The sequence below is a fragment of the Dipodomys spectabilis genome, unplaced genomic scaffold, assembly GCF_019054845.1.
Source record: "Dipodomys spectabilis isolate Male_0828 unplaced genomic scaffold, ASM1905484v1 ptg000046l, whole genome shotgun sequence".
In the NCBI taxonomy this organism is placed as follows: Eukaryota; Metazoa; Chordata; class Mammalia; order Rodentia; family Heteromyidae; genus Dipodomys; species Dipodomys spectabilis.
Window position 1 is genome coordinate 11,252,691 of NW_024870723.1, and position 25,679 is coordinate 11,278,369.

Sequence of the window (25,679 nt, forward strand, 5' to 3'; positions counted from 1 at the left end):
GAATTCAAACCTTAGAACCAGAAAAAAAAAAAAGTGATAAGGACCAAGATGTTGTTGGGTAGATTCTTACTATCTATTTAAAGTTGGGAGAAAGCATAAAACTTCCTCTTAAACTACCTCCATTAGAGCACTCATATATTACACACCAACAACAGGTGGTGGATAAATACCACACATAGGGGCTGGGAAGGTGGCTCAGTGGTAGAGCACTTGCCTTGCATACATGAGGCCCTGGGTTCGATTCCTCAGCTCCACATAAGCAAAAAGAAAAAAGCAGGAAGTGGCGCTGTGGTTCAAGTGGTAGAGTGCTAGCCTTGAGCTGAAGAGCTGAGGGACAGCGCCCAGGCCCACAGTTTAGGCCCCATGACCGAACCAAAAAAAAAAAAAAAAAACCACACATAATTGGCAAAAATTAAAATACTTTCTCACAGAACCAAATATATTTAGTGCCAAGGGCTCTTCTACTCTGGGATAGATTTTACATACTTGATGTTAAAATGGTCTTGTTTTTATGGATAGTAGTGCTATAGCTGTAGTGGGGAGTGGGGTTTTTACTTATTTTGGGAGTGTATCTCACCACCTCCCATGGTCTTACCACTGAGTACATCCCCCAGCCCTGCTGCAGGATTTCAAAAATTGCTGTGAGGAGCCATTATGATCAGATTTCTGTTGTGCCCCCTCCCACAATACTTCATATAATTCTAAAGATCGCTTCAATTCTGATTCTACTCATATTGGCACTCCAAAAAAGAGAAATAACTCTAGGGCATTTTGTCAATCAGGAGAAACAAATACGTTCAAGAAGGCCTGATATGGAAGATCTTACTCAGGATGTAGATCTTACTTAGGATGCAATCTTGAAGCTTACACCTGTCATCCTGGCTACTCAAGAGGCTGAAATCTAAAGGTCTCAGTTTGAAGCCAGTCTAGGCAGGAAAGTCTGTGAGACTCATACCTCCAAATGACCAGCAAAAGGCTGAAAATGGAGCTGCGGCTCAAGTGGTAAAGCATTAGGCTTCAGCAAAAACACAGCACACAGGCCCTGAGTTCAAACCCCAGGGTAGGCATCAAAACCAAAACCTTAACACTAAGTATCACTCATTACATTTCTTAAAGGATTACTGAAAATTCTCTTCCTACTTCCCAGTGATTTCCATAATTGATCAACTCTCTGATACATGACACTTTGTCAACAGAACTGAGGCTATAACCTTCCCCTCAAGTACTCTCGTTTTATTTACTCTGCAAAACATGCACACCCCACCATTCCAGCCACATTCCACACTTTAAAAAAAAAAATCCTTATTACTCCACCCTACATCAAACACTTCCTTATCCAAACTCCTTGTATATAAAAAGGTACACTGTTAGCAACTGCTTCACCTTCCATACTCACTTCCTAACCACACTGAATTTGATCAGTGTGAGATGACAATAAATAGCAGCTCTGGGCAGGTCCTGTGCATTCTATATGTACTATTTTTAATCCAAGATCAACTGAGCAGATACATAAGTTTAAGATCCAGAGACTCCAATTTGTTCAAGGTCAGACAGCTACAAAAACCAGTATTGCTTAAAATAAAAGGCTAAAGGCTGGGCACATTGGATGAACCCTGTAATCTGATTTACTTGGGAGGCAGAGATCAGTGGATCAATGTTTGAGGTCAACAGTGTACAAAAGTTCGTGAGACTTTATCTCATCTAATGGCCAGGCAGCTCAGTTGGCTGGGCAATGGTACCTGCCTGTCATCCAGGGACAAGGGAAGCACAAGGAGAAGGTTCTCAGCCCTGGCAGGCCTGAGCATAAAGCAAGATCCTATCTCAAAAATAACAAATGTAGGGGCTGGGAAGGTGGCTCAGCGGTAGAGCGCTTGCCTTGCATGCATGAGGCCCTGGGTTCGATTCCTCAGCACCACATAAGCAAAAAGAAAAAAGCCAGAAGTGGTGCTGTGGCTCAAGTGGTAGGGCACTAGCCTTGAGCTAAAGAGCTCAGGGACAGCGACCAAGCCCAGAGTTCAGGCCCCACGACCGGACCCAAAAACAAAACAAAACAAAAAATGTAAAAAGGAGATGGTGCACAGCTCAAAACATAGATTATTTCCCTAACACATAGGAGGCCCTGAGTTTAATCTCCAGTACTGCTTTCCCTAAAACTATAGAAGTCCTAAAATATAGTCTAGTGTAATCTGCAGGTATTTAAGATCTGGGTGGTTCAAGTGCAACCTTGGACCAGTAACCTATCCTCATAATTGTTTCCTGTGGTATGTGGGAGAGGACTAACCCAGTCAAAGACCTATAGTAAAGATAGCCTAAAATAGAGGGCTGGACTGCACTGGGCCAAATGTGTTCGATATTGTAGCTTTTTATATCCCATTTCCACTTACATAAAGTGCTACAGAATGCTGACAACCACAGTGGATGCACAGAGACTGTGTGGAATATACTGCTAAAGCACACAAAAGAAACTCTATAAATTCCATTCACTTTTGAGTGAGAAAACCATTTGAATGATCCTAAGACAACATAAGCTAATTTTCTAGAGGGGAAGAAATATGCATACTTATCAATGAGGAGCAAGGAAAGAGAAAGCTAACAAGCATGAAACAAGGAACTAACTTTCCCAGCACATCTAGAATGCTTGGCACTGTGCCAGGGGACTTTCCAAACAATTTTTTTAATTATGTATAGTTCATCCACATTAAATACACACTGTAAATAAAACAAGTGAGAGTTGCCATGATCCCATGGTAGCAAAGTTCTGAGCACCATATCCACTTTGTAACAGTAGAAGTTGCTTTTAAGGAGTTATAATATTTAGCCCAGAATCAAATGGAAAATTAAATTTTACAAAAAAGTTTGTTTGTTTACCAGTCAAGCAACCAAGTGTAGGAATAAGCAGGGTTTTTTTTGTTTTTTTTTGGTCGGTTGTGGGGCCTGAAACCTAGGCCTGGGCGCTGTCCCTCAGCTCTTCAGCTGAAGGCTAGCACTCTACTACTTGAGCGTCAGCCCCACTTCCGGCTTTTTCTGCTTATGTGGTGCTGAGGAATTGAACCCAGGGCCTCATGCATGTAAGGCAAGCACTCCACCACTGAGCCACCTTCCCAGCCCCGGAATAAGCAGTTTTTTAATTTAAACTATATAAAATTCTAAATTCTTGTCAGAGACACTAGACTATGCATTAGATAAAGATGTTTGACAAACTTCCTGTTCTCTTTTTATTCATTTACACCAAGAGAATAGAGCACCTTTCATCCAAAGAAGTTAAGGTGCTTTACAAACATTAACATTTAAAAAACAATTACATTTAAAAATCTGTATTCTTGTTAAATTTCTTCAACTTGATACACAATTTTCTGGAAGCTGATGAAAAGCAATTCTATTTCTGACAATGGCAGAAGCTCAGAAAGAATTCTGATTTGCTTTCACAAGACAGGCATTTCACAAAACTTGGTGCTGGGCTTACACAGGAAAAAAAAAACACCAAAAACACAAACCTTAATGTGGTAAACTATTTCAAAACTCATTTCAAAAGCAAAACCCAAGGTTTAAGACGTCAAAACTCTTCCAACATTTCTAGATATCCAGACAGGAGAAGAGCTGAGACAGGTTGCATGTGAGATGGACTCTTGATCCAGGTCTTTTAGAACCACACCCAAATGAACACATTCAAAGGGAAAGTTTTCAAGGAGACACAATGACCTATTAAAAAAAACAACTTAGCCAAAAGCTATCAGTCAAATGAGGAACCAGAGTAAATGGCAATTCAAAGTAGACAGTTCTCACTAGAACCTAGGACACTTTTATTAGAAACCAAGTATATTATAGGCAAATAAAAATAGTTCTTATTCCCATTAATACAACAAAAGGGATTTTACATTCAGTCTAGATAAAGGAGTAACAGATCCTTTGTCTACAAATCTATAACTTGCAAGTACTTTCCACCACGATTACTCTAGATAATACATAGCCCTTATTGATTAGAGATCTGAATGTTTAGCTTGCAAAGTTCCATACATTCACTCTATCTTCCCTTCACACATCTAATAGTAAAAACTACTTTGTTCCATGCAAAAAAAAAAAAGCCATTGTCAGTTGAAGAGAAATCACAGGCAAAACAGAGATGGCAGTTAAGGGATGGACAGACTATCCTTGGCACATGTCCAGCTAGGGATAAACAAATGTAGGTCACCATGACTTACAAGTAAGACACACTGCAGGGAGAATGCAACAGTGCATAAGCCTAAGCGAAGGGGTGGCGAATGGACAGGGAGGCCTGAGGACTACTGGCTTTATTGGTACAATTAAAAGTAGTGAAGGGCAATCACTTAAATACAATTTATGGTAACAGGAAGGGGGAAAAATACTGCAGAGAGCTGTTCCAAGACCACACCAAGTTGTTGGCATTGTTCAATTTCCAGTGTTTCACAATTAGTAAAATACATAGCTACATATTCCTGCAAAATAAAAATTACCTTTCCACCGGAATGACAGTGGGTCAGGGCAGAAACAAAGCTACTGACCCAACATTAGTTCAAGTGTGTGCAGCAAATGTCTCCTCAGCCACTTTTTTTGAGAGAGATATACAATTAAAAACTGTACAAGGAGCTGGGTGGTAGGAGAAAAATAAAAACAGTATTGTGCTCATTCTAAAAGAAAACCCTGACAGGGCTGGGAAGGTGGCTCAGTGGTAGAGTGCTTACCTCGCATGCATGAGGCCCTGGGTTCGATTCCTCAGCACCATATAAAGCAGAAAAAGCTGGAAGTGGCACTGTAGCTCAAATGGTAGAGTACTAGCCTTGAGCTGAAGAGCTGACAGCGCCCAGGCCCAGAGTTCAGGCCCATGACCGACAAAAAAAAACAAAACAAAACAAAACAAAAATCCTGACAAAAAATTCTATGCCAAGAAGCTTAGACTATAAAGATTTTTATTGCATTTTTAGGTAACCTGGAAGATCTTATCCTGAAAGGGAAAAGTTGTTTTTCAAAACTACCTGAACAGATGCTAAAGTGCTTTATTAACTGGCTGGCTTCACATGGATTTCTTGGGGTGACAAAAATTAATTATAGTAGTAAAGGGAGACCAACTATTTCACAAAATGGCATATCCCACCATCATTTATGACAACAGTCATAAAAGATTCAGGAATGTTTGTCCTATTAAGTGGACAGTTGCATATCAAGAACTGATCATCACAATGCTTTGGGTATTCAAATTACTTACACAAAGCCAAATAAGGTAGCACAAACCTTTACAAGAAAGGACAGTTTGTTTCTTTCTCCACTTTATCAGATTATAATTCACAAATACAAGTTCTGACTTTTCAACCTTTCCAGTTGAGGTTAAAAAAAACACTTTCTACAAATTAAGGTCAAGTGTTACAGCAAGAGATTGATTCCTATTGAAAAGCACATATTCTTACTTAATGGTACTCATGATAGATTGTAAACTGGATTGACCACATTCCACTCAACCTGTATCAAATGAACATAACAGCATTACAAGTATTAAATGTTTTTCTATTACTATAGAGAATATAAACCAAAACATTAATATGGCAGTTATGTTGTTTAGGCACAGTTTAGTGATTTTTTTTTTAATAAACACTATTGAATTTAATCGAAGTTTTAGACTCAATAACCAAAGGTCAGGATCTCTGATTAGGAAAAAAAAAAAAGGTAACTTTATGCTAACAATGTAAGCTGTTTAAAATTTCTAACACTTAATCTTATCTGGGTTTTAAGATTACTTTATTAAAAAATACAAGAATCTGAAAAAAGATCAATACAATTATCTTAATGTACAAAGTCATAAGCTGTAGCAGTTTTCAACTAAAATTTAAAAACACAACAAAGAGGGCAGCCCTTTAGACCAATTTATTTTATATCCTTTTAAAATATCATCCAACAAAGGACAATGAAGTTTACAGCTGGGTCAGGTATACATAACTTGAGGCATCTGCAGTCCATCGTGCCCACTGAATAACAACTTTGCTGCTGAAATTTCTTGAAACTTACCAAACTAAAAGGAAAGGCTGAATGATACAAAAGGAAGAGTATTCAATGTTGTTAATTGGCTTTTTTAAAAAAGGAAACACATCCTGTCTCCCCAGATCAGTAAATAAGCAAGAGCTACATGCAGCAGTGTGAGTATTAAGACATTTCTCAAGTCTTCTCAAATGAGTCCAAGATGGGGATGGGATGAGTGACAAAACTGATAGAAAAACATTGCTATAGACACCATAACAAATAATAAATTTAGATAATTTAAAATTTAAAAAAAGGCAAGAGGCAGCATTTCAGCAGCAAAGTGCTCAATAAAAAGTATATTGTAGAGGGTAATACAAGAAAAGTGGGGTAAGAAGAGGGCAGAAAAATGGGTCAGCAGGAGGGGCGAAGGCCTCAAAGGAAATACGGCGTCGTCGTTCTGGGAGGAATAACACGTTCTGAATCTGGAACTGCCCGGAATAACTTTGGTTCTCTTGTATTGACATCTTTGAAGACCATGATGGAAGCAATATTCCCACAGCGATAGCAGTAGTTAGGAGCAGACCACACTGTGACCAGCTTCTCGTCAAACATAAATTTATAGCCTTCGTGTACAAGCTGATGTGCTCTGCAGATGAGCTTCAAGTTGTTGATATGAACAAACTGCAATGTAGAAAGGCTTTGTGAGTACCTCATATACTAGAAACATCAGACTACAGATGTGAGAACCACTTAAATAAAAAAACAAGCCCTAAAACTAAGAAAGTTCCCCTGATTTTAGATCCGATTCTTTTTTCTCTCTCTGTTTTTTTTTTTGGTTTTTGGTCCGAGACAAGCTCTAGAACTCGGTACTTGACACTTTTGCTCACTGGCTGGTGCTCTATGAACTGGGCCACACCCTCAACCCCTAGAACCAATTCTGTAAGCATCCTTAATAATTTCCGTAAGTTTAGTCAGTCATTAAAGCCTGAATCAATTACAGAATGATAGAAATTACAAAACCACACGATTATAGAAGTTTCTCAGTAGAACATGGCAGCCTATATAGTCCCAGCTACTTGGGAGTCTAGAACACAAAGATCACTTGAGCTCACAAGTTTCATGCTAACCTAGTTCACCTACTTTAATAAAAAAAAAAAAAAGGTTGGGAATGTGGCTTAGAGGTAGAGTGCTTGCCTAGCATGCATGAAGCCCTGGGTTCGATTCCTCAGTACCACATAAACAGAAAAAGCCCGAAGTGGTGCTGGGCTAAGTGTTAGAGCACTAGCACTGAGCACAGAGAGGCTCAGGGACAGAGTCAGGCCTTGAGTTCAAGGCCCACGACCAGCCAAAAAAGAAAAAAAAAAAAAAGGTGGGTATGGTAGCACATGACTATAATCCTAGCACTCAGGAGGCAGAAGCAAGACAATTAAGAGTTCAAGATTAGCCTGGGCTACTCTGAACCTGAAGAAAAGGAAAAACAGAAAGAGAGGGAGAGGGATGAGAGGGAGAGGGAGAGGGAGAGAGAGAGGGAGGGAGAGGGGGAGGGGGAGAAGAGGGAGAAGGGGAGAGAGGGAGAGGGGGAGAGAGGGAGAGAGAGAGAGAGAAAGAAAAGGAAGTGTGTGAATGAGTTTCTGAATGAAAATCCTCCCATAACTACTATTAGATATAAAACAACGTAATTTGTTAACAATTTAGTATATATGGGGGGGAGAGGAAAAGGGAGAGGGAGAGGGAAGAGAGGGAGAGGGAGAGGGAGAGAGGGAGGAGAGGGAAAAGGAGAGGGAGGGGGAGGGGAGGGGGAGAGGAAGGGAGAGGGAGAGGGGGAGAGGGAGGAGGAAAGAAGGGAGAAGGAGAGGGAAAGGAAGAGGGAGAAGGGGAGAGGGAGAGGGGGAGGGAGAAGGGAAGAGGGAGAGGGGGAGGGAGAGGGAGAGGGAGGGGAGTGTGTGAATGAGTTTCTGAACGAAAATCCTCCCATAACTACTATTAGATATAAAACAACGGCATTTGTTAAAGATTTAGTATATATAGTTCTTCCAATAATTCTTTCTTTTTTTTTTCGGTCAGTCATGGGGCTTGAACTCTGGGCCTGGGCACTGTCCCTCAGCTCTTCAGCTCAAGGCTAGCACTCTACCATTTGAGTCACAGCACCACTTCCAGCTTTTTCTGCTTATGTGGTGCTGAGGAATCATACCCAGGGCCTCATGCACGTGAGGCAAGCACTCTACCGCTGGGCCATGTTCCCAGCCCTTCTTCCAATAATTCTGAAAGAGATTTATTGTTTTCTTTTTGCAATTTGAGGAAAATAAAGCTCAGGCTGGATAAAAATTAACTAAGCGAACTTTCACCAATGAGACTAGAACCTAGCTAGAACACTTACACATACATATATACATATAATTTCTTTTCATGTGCATGTGTGTATTGAGTGTTGTTTTTTTTTTTTTGGGGGGGGGCCATGCTATGGAGCAATTCCAGCGCCTCATACATGCAAGAAAAGTACTTTACCACTAAGCAACATTCCCCACTTTTGTATACACTGAATTCACATATGTACATTTAATCATTGAGGCTATATGAGAAGAATAATGGGAAGATCAAGTTCAGACTGGACTAGGTATAAATGTAGCCTATTTGAAAAATAAGTGAAGCAAAAAGGGTTAGGAGCTTGGCTTGAAAGGTAGAATGCCTGACTAGCAAGTTCAAGGACCAGATTTCAAACCCCAGTACCAGCAGAAAGAAAGGGAGAGAGAGCAAAAGAAAGAGGGGGTGGGGGGGAAGAAGGAAGGATAGAGAAGAAAGGGAGAGAGAAAAAAGCAAGCAAAGGAAGAAAGACGTTGCCTATTTTTCCTTTGCTATCTTCTTACTTATCTTACCAAGTAGATACTGGAGTAGGTGCTTTCACCAAATGATTTCATTTAACCATTAAAGAAAAATTTAGAGCCAGGAGCTGGTGATTCAATCCTGTAATTATAGCTACTCAGGAAGCTGAGATTTTAGGATTGTGGTTTGAAGCCAGATTGGGCAGGAAACTCTATAGATTCTTATCTCCAATTATCTATCAAAAAGCCAGAACTAGAGCTGTGTAGAGCACTAGCCTTGAGCACAGAAGCTCAGAGACAATACCCAGGACCTGAGTTCAAGTCCCAGGATCAGCACAAAGAGAAAAAAAGAAAAAGAAAACAAATGAACTGGGCTGGAAATTTGATATCCATACCTATTACAGTTTGAGTAAACTTGGCTACACGTTTATTACATCTTGGGCCACCATAGTTCCTTTACTAACCCCAAAACTACTTTTCCAAAAATGTTGGCTTTACCTCATTTGTGACCTTTGCTCCAAAGAGCCAACCTGCTCCTCGGGGACTGATTGCCCAAGTATCCACATCTTCAGGATCTGACCAGACCAAGTCACAAAATGCTCCTTTGTGAGGGATTTCTTGATTCCGTTCAATGGTTCGAATTTGATCCAGTGTTTTAATATCAGGAGATAAGCCACCATGAACACACAAAATCTGCTCATCTATCAACTAGTAAAAAATAGTAATAAAGGACTGAATGTATAACAATAAGCTCAGTTAAATAAATATTTATCAATGAATACTAAATCAATATAACTGGGATGACAATTAGATAGAAATATGCAAGATTTTCAGAATGATGTAAACTTACAGCTGCTACTGTGAGCATGTCAAAAACTTTGGTACAGTATCTCCAGGCATTAGCATTTCCATATTTGGTTTGGCACTCATCTATGAAGAAACAGAAGTGTTCCTGTTAATGAAGTTCTAAAACTGACAATAAAAACAAATACAGGCATATTAGCGCAGCCTTAGGTAAACTAGGGTAGAAAATTGTGACTCATATTTAGCCCCACCAGGTCCTCTATATAGACAGGAGTATACTATCCAATTGTGAGTATATTTATTAATTGCTTCTTTGTGTATTCTGCCCCCTTTTTGCTTTGTTAGGTTACCCTCACTCATTTGTGAAATTTTCCTACAATAAAATGATCAATGTCTTATTATTTTTTTAAAAAAGGAAGTATATTATCTAAGTACAAGTCCTGCTTTTCCTTCTAGGAAGGGCTCTAAGAAGTATTTGCAAGTATTCAGCCAAAAGGCTATGGAGGAAGGGTAATTTCATTCAATCCAACACAAAGGCTTTTGTCACATATTAATTTTAGCAAAGAGATTCATTTATTTAATGGGACTGCTTTTTTTCAATCAGGCTAAGCAAATCAAACAAATTGGAAGACTTTTAATTATAGGAGCAAAGGTAATTCCTATCTCAACGTTTTTCAGATCTATATGGTCTCTTCTGAGATTTTCTGCAAATAGTAGTACAATTAAATACTTAAGAGTCCAAGAGGTAAACCTGTTAGTCACCACCACGTTCAGATTCTCAATCTAGTTGTTACATATGCCCAGCTCAATCAAAAATGGAATCTGGGTTGGGCAACAGTAACTCATACCATTAATCCTAGCTACTCAGGAGACTGACCTGAGGATCATGGTTCAAAACCAGAGCTGGGCACCAGTGGCTCATGCCTGTAATTCTAGCTCAGGAGGCTGAGATCTGAGGATCCCAGTTCAAAAGCCAGCCCAGGCAGTAAAGTCCATGAGACTCTTATCTCCAATTAACGACCAGAAAACCGGAAATGGTGCTATGGTTCAAGTGGTAGAGCACTAGCCTTGATCTGAAGAGCTCAGAGACAGCGAGCGCTCAGGCCCCAGAGTTCAAGCCCCACAACTGACAAAAAACAAACAAAAATAGACTGCAGGAAAGTCCATGAAACTGTTTTATTTTTCTTTTGTCAGTTGTGGGGCTTGAATTCTGGGCCTGAGCACTGTCCCTCAGCTCTTCAGCTTAAGGCGAGCACTCTACCACTTTAGCCACAGCTCCACTTCCCCGCCTTGGCTAGCTTTGAACCATGATCCTCAGATCTCAGCCTCCTGAGTAGCTAGGATTATAGTCATGAGTCACCAGTGACCGTCAGTCCATGAAACTCTTATGTCCAATTATAGCAAATAGCTGGAAGTGGAATTGTGGCTCAAGTGGTAGCGTGCTAGCCTTGAGCAAAAATAGCTCAGAGACAGCACCCAGGTCCTGAGTTCAAGCCCTAGGACTAGCACCAAGAAAAAAAACGTTAACAGGGAACAGGGAACAACCAGGGATGACATCCTATAACTGTAATCCCTGAAATAAGGAGGCTTAGGCAGGAGGACTGTGAGTTTAAGGACAGCCTGTGCTACACAGCAGTTCCAGACCAGCATGGGTTATATAGTGAGATACTGTTACACATACACACACACATACATACACACACACACACACACACACACACACGTAAGCATGCACATACACAAACTCAAGTTAGGGGCTGGGAATGTGACTCAGTGGTAGAGTGCTTGCCTAACATGCATGAAGCCCTGGGTTCAATTCCTCAGTACCACATAAACAGAAAAAAACAGAAGTGGCACTGTGGCTCAAGTGGTCAAGAAGCTCAGGGACAGTTCCCAGGCCCTGAGTTCAAACCTCAGGACTGGCAAAACAAAAAACAAAAAAAAGAAAAGTTAAAGGGAAATAAATGAAAATAATTAAACAAACATAAGCATGCTTTGAGTTTGTTTTCAAAAGGCAAATAAAATAATATTCAGAATTAGAGCAAGAAAAGTCCTTACCATAAAATCCATACACCTGCGTTATCTGTCTACTCTCATGATTTCCTCGTAACAGTGTAATGCGATCAGGCCATTTAGCCTTTAGTGCAAGAAGGTATGTGAAGGTCTCCAAACTATAGTAACCTCTGTCTACAAAATCACCCTGTAAAGTAAAAGTTTACAATTAAAACAATACAATAGCTACAACAGTCTTTTAAAATTACAGTATACAGTCTAAGAATGTTGGAACAAAGTAACAATAAGGAGTTAGATGTACTCAGATATTTGGAAGTTGAATTTTAACAAAAAATTTAAAAAAAAATTTTCTTAATGGAAGTAAATAAACTGTTTTCTAAATGTTTACTTATGATTCAGAAGAGGTCTAAGGATTTGCTGTTTAATTCTCAATGATTTTCCCTGAAAAGCTATCAAGTTTCAATCCTCTCTTACTTGTATTGTACATGTAGATATTTATTAATAAAAAGTTAAAACCTCAAATTATTAAATATTTATCTGAATTGTACCAGAAGTGCCTACTTAAAAATAGCTTTTTGCCCCGCACCGGTGGCTCACATCTGTAATTCTAGCTACTCAGGAGGCTGAGATCTGAGGATCATGTTCAAAGCCAGCCTAGGCAGGAAAGTCCACGAGACACTTATCTCCAATAAACCACTAGAAAACCAGAAGTGGTGCTGTGGCTCAAGCAGACAGTGCCCAAGCCCAGAGTTCAACCCCCTCCCCCCAAAAAATAGCTTTTTGTTATCATTGTTACAACAGGTATAATTAGCCAGGAGCTGGTGGCTAATGCCTGTAATCCTAGCTCCAGAAGAGGATGGGATCTGAAGATCAGTTTAAAGTCAATCTGGCAAGGAAAGTCAGTGAAACTCCAATTAACCAATTGAAAACCAGAAGTGAAGCTGTGGATCCAAGTAGCAGAATGCTAACTAGCCTTGCCCAAAAAAAGTTCAAGGACAGTGCTCAGGCCCTGAGTTCAAGACCCATGACTGATGAAAAAACAAACAAAACAAAACAAAAAAAACAGATACAATTAAAACAGCATTCTTGGGCTTGGAAGGTGGCTCAGTGGTAGAGTATTTGCCTTGCATGCATGAGGCCCTGGGTTTGATTCCTCAGCATCACATAAGCAGAAAAAGCCAGAAGTGGTGCTGTGGCTCAAGTGGTAGAACACTAGCCTTGAGCTGAATAGCTGAGGGACAGTGCCCAGGCCCAGAGTTCAGTCCCCACAACCAGACCCAAAAATAAATAAATAAATAGATAAATAAATCAATCAATCAAAACAAAACAGCATTCCAGGTGATGACATTCACGTTTTGACTTACTGTCAATAGTAAACCAACAGGAAAACAGCTAAAGAATCAGGCGAGCCAGATGTGTCCAAATAAAATAACCATAAAAAAGTTCAGAAAAAGTTCAATAGTAACATTACATTCCCAAAGGAAAGTAAGCACAACACCCACTATAACAGCAAGTGTGTATTAAGGGAAAGTAGGGAACACAAAAGTACACCTGTGTATATTCACCAGTCCATAGTCATAGGATTGAAAGTGAATAAACAAAGTGTGATAACAGTAAAATGAAGATTTATGCCTTAAACCACTGGTTATATGCTGGTTTTCTGCTAAAGCTGTCAGCTGCAACCGAGTTACATTGAGTTGTATTTGTACAGTAGTTTACTAAATCAATATACCTTATCTAAAGACACAGAAAAGTATAGACTCATCTTTACACATATATTAAAATAGCAATTGTTACATGCTGATGAAATTATTAGGCAATTTATATGTAATTAAGTTAAATTTTGATTTTAGTAAGAATTTGATACTCCCAGTGTTTACATACCATAAATATGTAGTTGGTGTCAGGAACCTGACCTCCAGTTCTGAATAGTTCACAAAGATCATAAAACTATAAAAGAAAGGCAATATATATTGATTATAAATTCCTGCTAGGAGTAAAACAATGTTGCAAGAGAAAATTGGGTAAAGAATCAGTATTAAGAGGAATTGTTTACATTTGCAAAAGAAATAAAGTATAAATGAAACTGCTGCACACACAGTTCCCAAGCCAAACTCATAGTTAAAGTTCTCCTACCTCATTAATGATGTAGGCCCCTCCCTCCCATTGCTTTCATACATCTTCCCACCTATCTATAAAAAATTTCAAAATCATTTCAGTTAACTAACTTCTCACTAAGCCAATCTGCTCATATTCAGCACTTTCTTTTCTTGCTTTTTTAAAATTTTTTAGTGCCAGTCTTAGGGCCTGGGTGCTATTCCTACATTTTTGTGCCCAAGACTAGAGTTCTACCACTTAAGGGACAGCTCCACTTCTGGCTTTTTGGTGGTTAATTGGAGATAAATAGTCTCATGGAATTTCAGCACCTAGTGACAGCATCCATTTTAATTAAAAAAAAAAAAAGATAAGGAAATGCATAAGTATATATGTATATCTGCTTTTGGAGGACTTTTCACAGTGCTGGAGATGGAACCCAGGGTCCTGCACATGGGAGGCAAGCACTCTACCAGGCAGGAAACTATGTCTCCAGCCCTACTTCACAGCATTATGAATTGTGAAACTAACATACTTTCATACTTCACAGCAATGAATGACTCTTTAATAAATAGAAAAAAAAAATCCTGTATTTCTTGCAGAGCCCTGGTGGCTAGCTATTCAGAAAGCCAAGATCTGAGGATAAGGGTTCAAAGTCAGCCTAACCAGGAAAGCCCATGAGACTCTTAATCTTTAACCAGCAAAAAGCTGGAGGTAGAGCCCTAGGACCAGAACAATAAACAAACAAACTGTACCTTGTATTTTACTTGACTGAAATTTGATAACTGGCAAAATATACATTTGGTATACTTCTGTCAATTAGATTATCCTAATTCCTAAAGAAAATTTGACAGTTTTTCTTTTTTTTTGGGGTCCGGACGTGGGGCCTGAACTCTGGGCATGGGCGCTGTCCCTCAGCTCCTCAGCTCAAGGCTAGTGCTCTACCACCTGAGCCACAGTGCCACTTCCGGCTTTTTTTCTTTTTGCTTATGTGGTGCTGAGGAATCAAACCCAGGGCCTCATGCATGCAAGGCAAGAACTCTACCACTGAGCCACCTTCCCTGCCACATAGTCTTTTTTTTTTTTTTGGTTGGTCATAGGGCTTGAACTCTGAGCTTGGGCGCTGTCGCTGCGCAATTCAGCTCAAAGCGAGCGCTCTACCACTTGAGCTACAGCACCACTGACAGTTTTTCTAATACAAAGTGAAAAGGGATTTTGGACTAAGTAATTGATTGTAATACATTCTAGCAAATTACAACCAATAATTTCCAAAATAAATACTCTCTTTTTTTGGTCGGTCCTGGGGCTTGAACTCTGGGCCTGGGTGCTGTCCCTCAGCAATTCAGCTCAAGGCTAGTGCTCTACCACTTGAGCCACAGTACCACTTCTTGTTTTCTGAGTGGCTTATTGGGGATAAGAGTTTCACAGAGGGCTGGGAAGGTGGCTCAGTGGTAGAGTACTTGCCTTGCATGCATGAGGTCCTGGGTTCAATTCCTCAGACCACATAAGAAGGAAAAAAAAAAAAAGACCAAAAAAAAAAAAAAAAGAGTTTCACAGACTTTTTCTGCCCAGGCTGGCTTTGAACTATGATCCCCAGATCTCAGCCTCCTGATTTGCTAGGATTACAGATGTGAACCACCGGCACCTGGCTCATTTTTCATATCTTAGACACAATGAAAATGCTGTCATTCTAAACCAAAAGCAATCTTGACAGTCTACGATCCAACAGAGACAATGTATGAAACAGCCAGCCAACTAAGTAGTTCCTGGCTTCAGAATTCATTCATGGTTATTTTACTATTGATATATACTGGTAAATAACACCATGAAAAGCAGCATACTAAGTAATGATTCATTTTGCATCACTTCTGAAAGTGGAGGGAAAATATATGAGAATTTATGTGTTACCTAAAGTGGTTTCTTTTTTTTTTTTTTTTGGGTCCGGTTGTGGGGCCTGAACTCTGGGCCTGGGCGCTGTCCCTCAGCTCTTCAGCTCAAGGCTAGCACTCTACCACTTGAGCCACAGCACCACTTCCGGCTTTTTTCCTTTTTGCTTATGTGGTGCTGGGGAATCGAACCCAGGACCTCATGCATGCAAGGCAAGCGCTCTACCACTGAGCTACCTTCCCAGCCCCTAAAGTGGTTTCTTACTAGCTGGTCTATAGCTGTAAAAAAAAGCTGTGTCTGTAATCTCTTACATAAATTATACTGCTTCAATACTTCTTTGTACTACATACTTGCCAATGTGTTCATTTATACCAAAAACTCAATCTTAAAATTCCATTTCTGAACAAGTTCAAAAGGATATGTCCAACTTTTGAATTAGTCAGCAGTATAGAAAAGTCCCATGATTTGATTAGGAATTTTAAGAGTCAAGTATAAGAGAACAATGTTTATATTTTGGTGATATTCTTAAAATCACATGTGTAATAGAAGCCCAAATGAATTTCAAATCTCAAGTCTGTCTTTAAGTGACTATGTAAATTTGGATTAATTCTTCAGTTTTTCAGTCTGTTTCATTCTCTACAAATTGATCTTAAAGGATATCTTGGAATAATTTCATGGAGCACATGAAAAAGTACATTGTTGGGCAGGGAATGTGGCTTAGTGGTTAAATGTTTGCCTAGCATGCATGAGGCCCTAGGTTCAATTCCTTGGTACCACATAAGATTAATAAAAGGAAAAATAACCATTAAAATTATTTTTTAAAAAAAGTACATTGTTAATCTCAAAACAAAAGGTAAATGTTAGCAAGAATTGTATATCTGACTGAAGGTATACATAATACACAAGTACAATTTAATGATTTTATTTTATTTTAGAAGTTTGAAGTTGTATCTTTGATCAAGGCTTTTTCATATACAGGTAATCCTTCAATTTTAATATTAGAACAAGTGGAAAACATTACTTGGTTTTTCCAATTTTTAAAAATGTTACCAAGAAGCTGGGCGCTGGTGGCTCACGCCTGTAATCCTAGCTACTCAGGAGGCTGAGATCTGAGGATCGCGGTTCAAAGCCAGCCCGGGCAGGAGAGACCGTGAGACTTCTATCTCCAATAAACCACCAGAAAACCAGAAGTGGCGCTGTAGCTCAAGTGGTAGAGCGCTCGTCTTGAGCTGAAGAGCTGAGGGACAGCGCCCAGGCCCAGAGTTCAAGCCCCACGACTGACAAAAAAAAAAAGTTACCAAGACACTGCTTATATTAATACCCTTTTGTTAGCAAAATACAAATGTTTGTTTTATTTTTTTTTAATTTTTTATTTTTTTGGGTCTGGTCATGGGGCCTGGGCGCTGTCCCTCAGCTCTTCAGCTCAAGGCTAGCGCTCTACAACTTGAGCCACAGCGCCACTTCCAGCTTTTTTTTTTCTTTTTGCTTATATGGTGCTGAGGAATCGAACCCAGGGCCTCAGGCATGCAAGGCAAGCGCTCTACCACTGAGCCACCTTCCCAGCCCCCTTGTTTTATTTTTTGAGAAGTCAAATAGAATCTTTGAAATTCACTTCTAAAGTCTACTCTAGAGAACTTTAAACCAAAGATGACATAATAGATTTCTATTTAGGAGCAGATGACATGCAGATGTCATATTATTATGTCTTTACTATCTAGAAAAGAGCTTGAAAAGCAAAAAGGAAATAGCTGGTAAGTAGCAAAAATAGGACTTTATTTATGGAAGCCAATTTAGGCCAATCAAGGTCAATGTAGATACATTTCTGCTGCTTTATGTAGTCACAGCTTAAGGCAGGGGAGTAAGTCCTGTTGACACTCTTATATACCACACTGTTTACAACCTAATTCTAAGTCTTAAAGCCTCAACTACAGTATATGCATATATCAGGCTATGAATGACATGGTGAGCTATTATTTCCCAGCACCAAAGAACATTTTTGTTGGTGGTGGTGGTGGTCGTGAGGCTTGAACTCTGGGCCTGGGCGCTGTCCCTCAGCTCTTTAGCTCAAGACAAGTGCTCTACCAATTGAGCCACAGCACCACTTCTGGTTTTCTGGTGGCTAATTGGAGATAAGAATCTCACTAACACTGGGCACTGGGGGCTCACGCCCGGGCAAGGAAAGTCTGTGAGACTCTTATCTCCAATAAATCACTAAAAACCCGTAAGTGGCACTGTGGCTCAAGCGATAGAGCGCTCGCCTTGAGCTGAAGAGCGCAGGGACAGCACCCAAGCCCAGAGTTCAAGCCCCACGACCTACCAAAAAAAAAAAAAAAAGAGTCTCACTAACTTTCCTGTCCTGGCTGGCTTTCAACCGTGATCCTCAGATCTCAGCCTCCTGAGTAGCTAGGATTATAGGTGTGAGGCACCAGCGCCCGGCTTTCTTTTTTTTTTTTAACCTTCGTTATTCTTATTCCCACTAAGAAAATTAAAATTTTAATACATGAAATAAACAATAATAAACAAGAAGAAAGTTCCTAAAGCCAAAATATTTTCTATTAATTCCAATTACTAGGAGCAGCCCATGGTATTTTTTTATCTCAACTCCTGTCACCATTCCACAGAATAGTAATACGGCATTATCTGCACTTCAGAGAATGGTGTAATTTCATCAAAATCCATAAATTATTTGACCATTGTTTATCAGAAAAGTAAAACAGGGTTTAACTATCAGCTGGTTTTTCTGTATTTGTTGGTTTTCCTTTTAAGTTTGCAACATGAAAAGAAAAACAAAATGACTCATACATGGGGCTGAGAAGGGGCTCAGTGGTAGAGCGCTTGCCTCTCAAGCATGAGGTCCTGGGTTCGATTCCTCAGCACCACATAAACAGAAAAGGCCAGAAGTGGCACTGTGGCTCAAGTGGTAGAGCGCTAGCCTTGAGCTGAAGAGCTCAGGGACAGCTCCCAGGCATAGAGTTCAAGCCTCATGACCAACAAAAAAAAAAAAAAAAGACTCATAGATAGGACTAAAACTAAAAAATTCTTTATGAAATTTTACCTGTCCATGTATGTCCCCACATACTGTTACTGGTGTCGATACTGGCTGAACATTTGACTCTTCCAACAGAAGGTCACAGACATAATCACATAGCCGCTGCAAGGAGAAAAAATAAAATATAAAATTTAGGATAATATTAAAAGTCTCAGTACAAGAAATACAAGGACTATATTTACAAAAAACACTATGTGTGTGCATGCACACGTATGTGTATATGTATTTTTTTAATTAATTAATTTTTTGCCAGGCTTGAGGCTTGAACTCTGGACCTGGACACTGTCCTTGAGCTCTTCAGCTCAACCACTTGAGCCACAGCACCACTTCCAGTTTTCTGGTGGTTAACTGGAGATAAGAGTCTCCTGGACTTTCCTGCCTGGGCTGGCTTTGAACCACAATCTTCAGATCTCAGCCTCCTGAGTAGCTAGGATTACAGGCATGAGTCACTGGCGTGCAGCCTCAGTATATTTTTTGATAGGAAAGAAAACAGCCCTATGATGACACTGGGATTAAATCTCTGTAAGCTTTCTTATACAGTTCATAGTGTAGAAGAATTATGCAATTGCTTTTACAAAACACAAATCCCGTTTATTGATAACAGATTCTAAATACAGCTTTACAAGGAAATGGAAAATAATACTTTTCACCAAAAAAAGGGGGGGAGTGTGAGTAAATAATGTACAGTAAAAGTTTTGTTTTGTTTTTGTCATTTTGAGGATTAAACCTAGAACCAGTGAGTTATCCAAGCCTCCTTCGTTTCTTTTGTGTGTACGTATGTACGTAAATATATACGTATGTTTGTATGTATAGCAGAGCTAGGGACTCACACTTACTAGAATGCCACTGTGCAATACCTCTAGTGCTGTTTTTCCCTAGTTATTTTTAGGATGAGGTATTACTTCCTGCCTAGGTGCCTGCCTAAGCCATGACTACCTCTTATCAGCTTCAATTTGTCCCTGGGACCACAACCAGTTTTGTGCCACTGTGCCCGGCTTCCCTTCCATGGAGTCTTTCTTACTATCATGACAATGGGATCCTAACAATTTCAGCCTCCCATGTAGCTTGGGATGACAAGTATGTGCCACTGTACCCAGCTATGGGCTGGAAAAGGGTCTCACTAACTTTTCTGCCCAGGCTGACCTCAAACTATAGCTAGGATTACAGTTGGGCACCATTGATGCTGGGCTTTATGTTTTTATTGAGAAAGGATCTCATTAAGTTGCCCATGCTGACATGAAATTTACAAGCCACCTACTTCAGCCTTCTGAGTAACTAAAATTATAGTCATATATCAGAGCAAAGACAGTAACAAGTTTTTTTTTGTTTTTTGTTTTTGGTCTGGGCTTGGGCGCTGTCCCCGGCTCTTCAGCTCAAGGCAAGCGCTCCACTGCTTTATCCACACACAGCGCCACTTCTAGTCTTCTAGTGGTTTATTGGAGATAAGAGTCTCATGGCTTTCCTGCCTGGGCTGGCTTTGAACCGTGATCCTCAGATCTCAGCCTCCTGAGTAGCTAGGATTACAGGGGTGAGCCACTGGCACTTGACTTAGTCACAAGTTTTTTTATCTGCTAAGTTTAAATGTAAATTCTAAGCCATATACTTACTATATGACATAAGAGTTGCATTTTTCATTTGCAGGGAAATGGATGGAGCTAGAAGAAATCATGTTGAGCGAGGTAAGTCAAGAGCAAAGAGACAAACGGTACATGGTCTCCCTGATAAGTGGATGTTAAATCCAAAATGTTAGGTGATACGACAAAATTAACAGGACTTAAGAATCAAAGGACTTCCACTCATCTGGTCAAATCACTACTAAATAACCCTATGCTGCTGATCACATGTATGGTATATATGTGCACACCGGAGGGAAACCAGGAGGACGACACAGAACTAGAGGGAATCAGGGAAAAACATACAACAGCGAGACCCATCAGCTGCACTGGACATTGACCAAAATGAACTAAGCAACTCAATGGCAGTGATGGGAGGGAGGGAACGAGTGGGAAAGAGGCAACAGCTGAGGCTATGCAAAACAAAAGAAATGCACATACCACCCAATGTGGAAGAAATAACTGTATCGCAAAGCTCATAGAACTCATAAATGTTATAGTCCGTGATAGACTATTTGCTCCAGGAAAGTTATAATGTGTTTGTGACTTTAACTGAGCATCACTATCCCACAATACTGTGAAATTTGGGAAATTATGTAACCACTTAATCACAATAAAAAATTTGAAAAAAAGAGAGCTGCATTTTTCACAATAAAAACTTATGTTCACAAATCTGTGGTATATCCATATAGTGAAAGACTTTTTTTTTTTTTTGACGGTTGTGGAGCTTGAACTCTGGGCTTGGTCACTGTCCTTGCTCTCTTCAGCTCAAGGCAAGCGCTACAATTGAGCCACAGCACCACTTCCAGTTTCCTACTGGTTTATTGGAAATAAGAGTCTCACAGACTTTCCTGTCCAGGTTGGCTTTGAATAGTGATCCTCAGATATCAGCCTCCTAAGTAGCTAGAATTATAGGCATGAGCCACCGACGCTAGGCTTGAAAAACTCCTTAATGGGAAAAATAAGCTATTATCACATAACTATCTAAATTAGTTTCAAAGGATTTATGCTGAGTGACCAAAAAAAATATCCAAAACATATTGCATGCCTGCATTTATACAATTTATTTTTATTTTTTATTTTTTGGTCTGGTCCTGGGGCTTCAACTGAGGATCTAGGTGCTGTTTCTGACTTTTTGTGCTCAAGGCTAGCACTCTACTACTTGAGTCACAGCTGTTTTGGTGTTAATTGGAGTCTCACAGACTTTCCTGCCAAGGCTGGTTTTGAACTGCAATCCTCAGATCTCTGTCTCCTAAGTAGGTAGGATTACAAGAGTGAACTACTGGTGCACTCTTTTTTGTGAAGTAACAAATTATACAAATGAAGAACATCATTTAGATGAAGTATCAGAAAAAATGTAGGTGGGCCTATAAAACGTCATTATGAAGAACTCTGATGATGAAACTGTTATATGCCTAGAACTCAAGATTGAGTAAACCTACAAATTAACAAAATTACACAGAAACTAAAGCTTCTTGTCATCTAAAACTAGCTTGCACCACTGCCAGAGGACTAACTGATTTTCTGACTGCCAAGAAAAGTGAAATTAAACAATCATAATGAAATTATTTTAAACATTCATTATGGTATCTCAATGCTACAATCTCTTTGCTACATGAGGCACATTTTAGCAGTGCTGATACTTCATACAGAGAGGGAAAGACCAGAACCCTTGATGGGAAGGGGAGAGGGAAAATGGCCTTTATAAGAAAATGATGGGAGAGCGGGGCGCTGGTGGCTCACGCCTGTAATCCTAGCTACTCAGGAGGCTGAGATCTGAGGATCGCGGTTCAAAGCCAGCCCGGGCAGGAGAGACCTGAGACTCCTATCTCCAATAAACCACCAGAAAACCGGAAGTGGCACTGTAGCTCAAGTGGTAGAGCGCTCGCCTTGAGCTGAAGAGCTGAGGGACCGCCCAGGCCCAGAGTTCAAGCCCCACGACCGACAAAAAAAAAAAAAGAAAATGATGGGAAATGGGAAAGAGAATTGTTTATTTCATACATATTAGACAACAAATAAAATAGAAAATGTCAGAGTAAAGTGGTTTGTTCTTATTCTGGAAGATTTCAATCTTCTAAACACATATGAAAGACAAGATATTCTTTTTGACCTAATGTCTTTCTGGCCTTGAGCTCCAAAACTCCCAAATGCTTTAACTTGCCCATTCTCTAGCCATATACTATATATCCACCATTCATAACAGGAATGTTTCTGAACTCTGAGCCTGACCTTTATAGTGAACAGTCTCTAAGATTAAGCCAAGCACCAGTGGCTCATGCCTATAATCCTAGCTACTCAAGAGGCTGAGATCTGAGGATCATTGTTCAAAGACAGTGCAAGCAAGAAAGTCCATGGGACTCTTTTTCTTTTTTGGTCGGTTGTGGGGCTTGAACTCTGGGCTTGGGTACTATCCCTCAGCTCTTCAGCTCAAGGCGAGCGCTCTACTGCTTGAGCCACAGCATCACTTCCAGTTTTCTAGTGGTTTATTGGAAATAAGAGTTTCACAGACTTTCCTGCCTGGACTGGCTTTGAACTGTGATCCTCAGATCTCAGCCTCCTGAGTAGCTAGGATTACAGGCGTGAGCCACCAGCGCCTGGCCTATAGGACTCTTATCTCGAGTTAACCCCCAGAAAACCAGAAGTGGTTCTATGGCTCAAAGTGGTAGAGAACTAATCTTGAGTGAAAAAGCTCAGGGACAGCACCCAGGCCGAGTTCTAGACCCATGACTGACCAAAAAAAAGGGTATTTTGGTTATAAAATTCTGATTTGCATTAAAAAAAAACAAAACACTTCTAGCTAGGCATATGTAGTTCACACCTGTAATCCTAGCTACTCCAGGCTGAGATCTGAGGATTGAAGTTTGAATCCAGCCTGGGTGGGGAAGTCTATGAGACTCTGACCTCCAATTTACCAAGAAAGCTGGAAGTGGAGGGATGATTCAAGTGGCAAAGCTCCATCTTTGAGCAAAAATATATGGTTCAGCGCCCAGGCCCTGAGTTTAAGCCCCTGTCCAAGCACAAAAAGAAAAAATAAATAAATGAAAAGTACTTATGCTTCCGGGCACTGGTAGCTCATGCCTGTGATTCTAGCTACTCAGAAGGCTGAGATCTTAGAACTGCAGTTCAAAGCTAACACAGGAAGAATGTACATAAGACTCCTAACTCCAATTAACCATTTAAACTGAAAGTGGAGTGTGCTAAAGTGGTAGAATGCTAGTCTTGAGCACAAAAGTTGAGAGACAGTGCCCAGGCCCTGAGTTCAAGCCTCAGAATCAGCATGAGGGGGTGGGGAACAAAAACAAAAACCCATATGTTGTCATGGTCAGTGGCTCATGTCTAATCGTAGCTAATCAGGAGACTGAGGATTGAGGTTCAAAGTCAGTCAGGGCAGAGAAATCCAAGAAACTCTTTATCTCCAACAAGCAAAAAGCTGGAAAGAGATGTGGTTCAAGTGGTACAGTGCCAGCCTTGAGCAAAAAAGCTAAGTTCAAGGTCCTGAGTTTAAATTCCAGTATCAGCGCATGTGTGCCCATACATAAACACACCCAGAACCAAAAACTCACCTATGCCAAATCTCTCATTTAAGTCTATAATACACTTAGAACTCATAAGGATGGGATGCAGAAATTAAGGTCACAGCCAGGCACCAGTGGCTCAAGCCTGTAATCCTAGCTACTCAGGAGGCTGAGATCTGAGGATCGCGGTTCAAGCAGGAACGTCGTGACATTCTTGTTTTGTTTTGTTTTTGGGTCCGGTTGTGGGGCCTGAACTCTGGGCCTAGGTGCTGTCCCTCAGCTCTTCAGCTCAAGGCTAGCGCTCTACCACTTGAGCCACAGCGCCACTTCTGGCTTTTTTCTTTTTGCTTATGTGGTGCTGAGGAATTGAACCCAGGGCCTCAGGCATGCAAGGCAAGCGCTCTACCACTGAGCCACCTTCCCAGCCCCCCATCCGTGACATTCTTATCTCCAATAAACCACTTGGAAAAACCAGAAGTGGCACTGTGGCTCAAGTGATAGAGCGCTCACCTTGAGTTGAAGAGCTGAGGAACAGCAGCCAGGCCCAGAGTTGAAGCCCCACAACTGACAAAAATAAAAAAAAATTAAGGTCACAAAGCTACTTAACCTTAGTAACATCTGTGATTCATGTTTCTACGTTTTAAGCCATACCTTTCAAATATTGAGTTGTTCAATTCAAACAATAATTACTGAGTACCCAATATGTTACCAAGTACTGGTCTAGACACAAAGTAAATACCAGTAATCAAAACTGAAAACGGCTTATATTCTATCAGGGAAAGATAATAAGTAAGTAAAAAGTACATAGTAATTTGTAAGACAGTGTTTATGAGCAAGGGAGAAAACTTGCACTGAAAGAGAAGTAACAAGTGCTATAAGTAGAAGGTAGGTCTTGATATTTTGTTTTAAATACTAAGAAGCCTCACTGATAAAGTGACTTTTGTAACAAAGTTAAGACTACTGCAGGCTGGGAGACATGGGGCCCACCAGACTTGTCTACATTGCAAGACACTGTCTTAAACCAAGGGCTTTCGGATGTAGCTCAATGATAAAGATCTTGCCTAAGAGAGCAAGGTGTGGGTTGATCCTTCACCCCAACCCTCCTCCCCCTAAAAAAAAATCCCTGACATAAAGCATGTTTGCTGTCTGAAAAGTAACCTTGAGGCTGAAATAGTTGCAAAGACTAAACTGAATGAGGCTTTAAGACATGAGAGTGTACCACTGAATTCCTTAGATGCTTAGGGGTTAACATAACTACCTGGGTTTCTACTGACTGTCATGGAAAACCACTGGGAGGTCCTAAACAGAAAACTGACATGACCTTAAATCTGCTATGTAGAAAATGGACTATAGTGCTGGGAATGTGGCTTAGTGGTAGAGTGCTTGCCTGGCATGCATGAAACATTGGGTTCAATTCCTCAGTACCACATAAACAGAAAAAGCCAGAAGTGGCTCTATGGCTTAAGTGGTAGAGTGCTAGCCTTGAGCAAAAGAAGCTCAGGGACAGTGCCCAGACCCTGAGTTCAAGCCCCAGGTCTGGCAAAAAAAAAAAAAAAAAAGAAAAGGAAAATAGACTAGTGGGTATGAGAGGTTGCTGTGGTAGTTAAGGGATAAAAGAAGATATAGGAAGATCAGATGACTGGTCCAGTATAGTAAAAGTAGAAAACAATGACAAGTAGATAGATTCCAGATGACCAATTTGGTACAGGGTGTTAAGATACACTAAATAATAAATGATAACTAAAGGTTTCTGGCCTAAGAAACTACAAAAATGGAAAAAAATTAAAATTACTAACATAGTCAAGACTCCAAAGAAAGCAGGGGAGTGGAAGCAGGGGAATCTGCAGAAAAACCTAAGAATAAATCTTAACCAAGAAGTGAACAACCTCTATAATAAAACTATACATAACCAAAAGAA

The 25,679-nt window shown here is 40.2% G+C and overlaps 1 protein-coding gene across 1 annotated transcript in view; it reads right to left on the reverse strand.

The window, feature by feature from the left end:
• Positions 1-5,586: 5,586 nt before the first annotated feature.
• Positions 5,587-25,679, reverse strand: part of Ppp6c (protein phosphatase 6 catalytic subunit) — a 38,468-nt gene continuing 18,375 nt past the window's right edge. The window contains exons 2-7 of the mRNA XM_042678610.1: positions 18,640-18,735; positions 13,488-13,553; positions 11,649-11,790; positions 9,637-9,716; positions 9,285-9,494; positions 5,587-6,648 (exon numbers count right to left, since the gene is read on the reverse strand). Coding sequence (XP_042534544.1) covers positions 6,400-6,648; positions 9,285-9,494; positions 9,637-9,716; positions 11,649-11,790; positions 13,488-13,553; positions 18,640-18,735 — 843 coding nt within the window. The 3' untranslated portion in view covers positions 5,587-6,399. The remainder of the gene's footprint in view (positions 6,649-9,284; positions 9,495-9,636; positions 9,717-11,648; positions 11,791-13,487; positions 13,554-18,639; positions 18,736-25,679) is intronic.